The sequence below is a fragment of the Pristis pectinata genome, chromosome 26, assembly GCF_009764475.1.
Source record: "Pristis pectinata isolate sPriPec2 chromosome 26, sPriPec2.1.pri, whole genome shotgun sequence".
Classification (NCBI taxonomy): Eukaryota; Metazoa; Chordata; class Chondrichthyes; order Rhinopristiformes; family Pristidae; genus Pristis; species Pristis pectinata.
The window spans coordinates 31,433,059-31,439,058 of record NC_067430.1 but is presented as its reverse complement, the minus strand read 5'-3'; the positions used below and the strand labels follow the sequence as shown (position 1 = coordinate 31,439,058).

At 46.3% G+C, this 6,000-nt stretch overlaps 1 protein-coding gene across 2 annotated transcripts in view; it reads left to right on the top strand.

The window, feature by feature from the left end:
- Window positions 1-1,814: 1,814 nt before the first annotated feature.
- The window catches only part of LOC127583276 (gamma-aminobutyric acid receptor subunit delta-like), a 34,871-nt gene continuing 30,685 nt past the window's right edge, over window positions 1,815-6,000 (top strand). The window contains exon 1 of one of the 2 annotated variants that reach the window (XM_052039061.1): window positions 1,815-2,269. In XM_052039061.1, coding sequence (XP_051895021.1) covers window positions 2,202-2,269 — 68 coding nt within the window. In that variant the 5' untranslated portion in view covers window positions 1,815-2,201. The remainder of the gene's footprint in view (window positions 2,270-6,000) is intronic. The other variant, XM_052039060.1, reaches the window with a different exon arrangement.

Sequence of the window (6,000 nt, the reverse complement as noted above, 5' to 3'; positions counted from 1 at the left end):
GGATTATTGAAAATAACATAAGAAACAGGAGTAGGAGGGACAATTAGACCATCAATCCTGCTCTGTGATTCAATAACATCATGGCTGATCCAGTCTTGGCTTCAATATCACTTCTCTACACTCTTCCCAGACTCTTTGACTCACTTGAAGTTCAAATATCTGTTAATCTCCACCCTGAATATACTCAAAGTCTCCTTCTCCACAACTCTCTAAAGTAGAGAATTGCAAAGATCCACAATTCTCTGAGAAGAGAAATCTCTCCTTATCTCGATCTTAAACTGGTAACCTCATTTAAATTGTGACCCCTAGTTCTAAATAGCATCATTACATTTAGATTTAGTGTATTGTCATTTACACTAGGGTGCAATGAAATTCCTTGCTTGCTTGAAGCTCACAGAGTAGCCTCATTATGGGGATCATCCTCCCAGTGTCCACCCTGTCAATTCTCCTTGGGAATCTTATGTTTCAATATCCAAAGGTCCAATGGAACCTTATTTTTCTAAACTCCAATGAGCATAAACCCAACCTGCACACTATCTCCATTTGCCAACCCAAGAATCAACCTAGTGAACCTTCTCTGCACTGCTTCCAATGCCATATATCCTTCCTTAAATATGAAGACCAAAACTGGATGCATATTCCAGGTGTGGTCTCATTTCTGACTGGCCTTTTACCCCCCCCCCCCCCGCACCATTCCATTCAACCATCACTCCTGTGCTCTCTGATTCTAGCTCCAGATAAATCAATGGCTTAGTTTTACAATTTTCATCGTTGGTTTCACATCTCTCATGGTCTCAGACCTGCAATCTCCTCTGGCCCTACACACTGCCGAGATATTGCACTCCTCTTATTGTTGTATCTCATTTGTACCAAAGGCATCCGACAGCTGTGGCACAGCTGTGCACACTCTGGCCCCTGAAGCTGACGGTTGTGGGTTCAGACCTCTTGCTGCAGGTTTGTGCCAACCGTCAAGCCTGAAGTGAGCTGATGGTGCTGCGCGGAGGGGGTGCTGCGCGGAGGGGGTGCTGCAGGGAGGGTGCAGCGCGGAGGGGTTGCTGCGCGGAGGGTGCTGCAGGGAGGGGGTGCAGCGCGGAGGGTGCTGCAGGGAGGGGGTGCTGCGCGGAGGGGGTGCTGCGCGGAGGGGGTGCTGCAGGGAGGGTGCAGCGCGGAGGGGTTGCTGCGCGGAGGGTGCTGCAGGGAGGGGGTGCAGCGCGGAGGGTGCTGCAGGGAGGGGGTGCTGCGCGGAGGGGGTGCAGCGCGGAGCGGAGGGAGGGGCTGCACTGCTGGAAGTGCCCAGTCCGCTCTCAGGTAAATGTCAAATTATCCCAGCGAGAAAACGGCGGACTTTCTTCCTCCTCTCTCCCCAATAATCACCCCTTAATCAATGTCACTGAAACAGTGATCTGGTCAGACATACAGCATGGAGATAGGCCCTTCGGCTCAACTCGTCCATGCTGACCAAGATGCACATCTAAGCCAGTCCCATTTGCCTGTGTTTGTCCCTCTAAACCTTCCCTATCCATGTACCTGTCCAGATGTCTTTTAACTGTTGCTATCGTACCTGCCTCAGCCTCTTCCTCTGGCAGCTCGTTCTTCGTTGTCACAATGCTGGGAGCTTGCTGTGCACAAATAGACTGCTGTGTTTTCCACGTTGCAACAGGGAAAGCTGTGGGATGCCTTGGGACATCCTGGGGCCGAGAAAGGTTCTACAGAAATGCAAGACTGCCTGTGCGTTTTTATTAATTTTCTATTCATCGCTTTGAAGTGTAAGGGAGCGAATTGCAGCTTTGATGTAGACCGAACTGACAGAAGTTTCAATCCAGAGAAAACGGGAAACGTCCCAAGTGTTAGGGGATGTCCATTGATTTGGTGGGGGAATGAGGTGGTGGTGGAAGGTGCTGCTCTCTCTCAGCGGGGACTGTTGCTCCGGACCTGGGGAGTGCAGCGTTAAACGTTGCACGGACTGGGAGGAGCTGCTGCTGCTTTCAGTGCGAGCAGCTTGCGGGTGTGAGCAGAGCAAAGGAGCGCTAGCTTCTGATTACGTTTTCTGATAACCGTGTTACCCCCAGCGACCTGAGCTGAGGAGAATCTCGGCTGCAAAATGGAACGGCGGCAGTTCTTCAGTACCCCGGTGACGGCTGTCCTGCCCAGACAGGGTGCGTGTTAAACCCAGCAGCAGCCCCCAACTTCAGGGAACTAACATGGAGTTTACCAGTTTCATGGTCACATCTCTGCTTCTATTTTACCAGCAGCACAGTAAGTTTGTAAGGTAAGGCATAATTGTATTCGATGTTCTCATCTTCCCAAACAAGGTCGGTCCCTTCCCAATCATTGACTGAAACGCGTAACTTTTTCAAGTGAAAGGACAAGGAATTCATTCGCCAGTTGACAGCGCAAGAGAAATGTGCCGGTAGATAAATTAAAGAAATATTGTTTTGGCAGCTCATTGTACATGTGCAGGATTAAATAGCTTTATTGTACATTAGCCGGCGCGCATTCGCGCGCACAGCCCCACATTCCTTTATCTGAAGGTGTTGGGTCTGGGTACGTCCTGACTCTCTGATGTGAGCCTTGTCAAACATCGGAGGAAACGCCGGATTTTTTCAGCTGAGTTTCCCTTCTACAATTTACAAACATTTGTTAACTCTTCCGCATTACACTTGACCCATTTTCGTCTTCCAAACGCTTCTCTGTGTAATCTCTTTCCTGCAGATCTATTACTTTCTAATGGAGATATTTTTAAACATACTGTACACGTTTAAGCTGGAAAAGGGGTCACCATTATATCCCACTGCGTAGTTTTGTTCTCAGGGTAACCCAGATTTAGGTTTTATTATTTTATAATCAAAATTCAGCACAGGACATTGGCGAACGGCTGTGTGCTGAAATTTCGCCATGGAGTCGGCACTCTGAATATTTTTATTTTAAACACTCGAGGGTTAACGTTTAAACAAACCATGCCGCATCTAACCGACTGCTCAGGGTTAATGAAACAATCATTAAGCAGCCCAGTTGAGCCCCAAATGTGTCTTCCTCATACTCAGAAATTAATTCTCCGTTTTCAACCGTTATCTCCTTAGCCTTGCAGCGAAATCATTAATTGTTGTCTCTTCAAACTATGGCTACAGTTAATGATCAGAGCTCCACACTCCACGCCCACCCCATATCCTCGGAACATTAATCAAAACTCAAGGACAAAAGTAGTTTCAGTCATTAAATCAAATGATAATTAACACATCTGATTTCATCGGTCTACTATTGCAAAGGCTGCGTCCTTTGCCTATAACAGTTTTCAAATGGCATTTTTGCTTTCTGTAACAATTCTAGTTACATAAAGCAGTCAAAATTCCTTCAGGCCCATTCTTAGCACTGATAATGGATCAGAACTAAGACCAAAATTGGGCTCTGGGTCTTACCCATATGAATAGGGTGTGCTGCAGACACCCATACCTCCACAGGGATACCTGAAAAATGGCCCATGCCAATATTGGGTGGAGTATCCTTCAGGCATGGTCTGAGAGTTACACAGTTCTCCTTGTCCCACAAAACGGGCACAACAATTCTCAGTGTCAGTTCAGTATGTTTTCCGAACCATGTGAACGAAGCCATTAGAGATCATGTGTACTCACAGTTATCTTTATTTGCATCAGCAAAGAAATTGGACTCGTTTTGCAGGACTGAATGTAAGCACCACTTCACATGTTAGATTAACAACCATCAGGGAATTGGCTTTGCATACCCAGGCACAACTCACCTAGATGTTAGATACACATCTAATGACATCATCTACTGTACTGCAACCATTCACACATTAACAACAGAAAATGGCTGTTACAGGTATGACCTACTACCTGCATTTTTCACACACAGTAAGTGAAGGAGCAAACCCTGCTGCAGTCGGTAAAGAGACATTAACACTCCCTCACTGGAATATTGATGTTTTGCCCGTAACCTCTGTCAGGCTCATTTATCCCTGCTTCACATTTGTCCACAAACATTGTTGGCAATGATCCCAGCATCTCGACATTATGTACCTCCGTGCTAGATGCTGCGATGCGTCTTGAGTCTGCACCTCACGGTGCAGATTGGGGTCCCGTCAGGCTGGTTTTTTGAGTGGGCAGTGCCCAGAAACACAAGAAAATGATGTTCTCCCTTTCTCTATCCTCATCCTCCACTCACCTCTTAGATCTTTATGTCTTACTGTGGCTATCGCAGAGAGTGTTCTCTGTGAACTGACTTGTTTTACAGCCATCGGTGTGACAATGATATGATTAGCTGTGAAATGCTTTGCTCCATGCTACAGAGTGAAAATCACCCTAATAACTATAAAACTAGGCTTTTCCTTAATTTCATGATTTTACTTGTAGGTCATGCAATTGGGTGTTGACAGTACACACAAGACCTGTTTACTCTTCTAAAAAAATGTCATAGTTATACAGCACAGAAATAGGCCATTCAGCCCAACTAGTCCATGCCGACCAAGGTGTCTTCCTGAGCTAGTCCCATTTGCCTGCATTTGACCCATGTCACTCTAAACCTTTCCCATCCATTATCTTGCTGTCTTTTAAATGTTGTCATTGTACTAGCCGCTACCACTTCCCCTGGAAGCTTGTTACATACACCCACCACCCTCTGTGTGAAAAACTTGTGCCTCAGGTCCCCTTTAAATCTTTCCCCTCTCACCTTAAACCCATGCCCTCCAGTTTTAGACTCCCTGACTAGTCACCTTATCTGTGCCCTTCATGATTTTATAAATCTCTACAAGGTCACCCCAGCCTCATTCACTCCAGGGAAAACAGTCCCAGCCTATCCAGTCTCTCCTCATAATCCAATCCCTCCAGTCCCAGCAACATCTTTGTGAAACTTTCCTGCACCCTTGAGCATAATCACATCGTTCCTATAGTATGGTGACCAGAAGTGCACACAATATTCCAGGTGTGGTCTCACCAACGTCCATAGGCCTTCTTCACCACCCTATCTGCCTGTGTCATCACTTTCAGGGAACCAAGTATGTGTACCCTTGGGTCTGTGTTCCAGAATATTCCCCAGGGCCCTGACATTTACTGTGCAAGTTCTTCCCTGGTTTAACTTCCCAAGATGTTGCACTTGTCTGAATTAAATTCCATTTATCATTCCTTTGCCCACTTTCCCAGTTGATCTATATTATCCTGTTGTGACCTTAGACAAGCTTCTCATTGTCCACCACACCACCAATTTTGGTGTCATACGTAAACTTATTAATCATGCCACCTACATTCTCATCCAAATCATTAATATATATAACAAATAACAGGGACCCAGCACTGATCCCTGCAGCACACCACTGGTAACAGGCCTCCAATCTGAAAAACAACCCTCTGCTTCCACCAAGCTGATTTTGTATCCAATTGTCTAGTTCACCCTGGATCCCATGTGATTTCACCTTCTGGACCATTTTACCATGTGGGACCCTGTCAAAAGCCCTACATGTAGACAACATCTATCGTCCTGCCCTTGCCAATCCTCTTGGCCACCTCTTCAAAAAACTCAGTTAATTTCTTGACTCAGCTATGCTGACTATCCCTAATCAGTCTTTGCCTTTGCAAATGCATGTCCCTCGGAATCCTCCACTAACTTTCCCACCATTGATGTTAGGCTCACCGTCTCGTAGTTCTCTGGTACGTCCTTGCAGCTCTTCTTAAATAAAGGCTCAACATTAACCACTCTGCAGTCTTCCGGTACCTCACCTAAGGCTATGGATGATACGAAGATCTCTGCCAGTGCCCTTGCATTTTCTTCCCTTGCTTCCCACAACATCCTAGGATACATCTGGTCAGGCCATGCCGACTTGTCCACCTTGATATGCCTCAAGACTGCTAACACCTCCCCGTTTCATACTATTGATTATGCTTCAGACATTGCTGTTCTCTTCCCTGAATTCCTTAGCTTCCATGACCTTTCTCCACAGTAAATACGAGTGAGAACTATTCATTTAAGACCTTGCCATCTCCCATGGCTCCA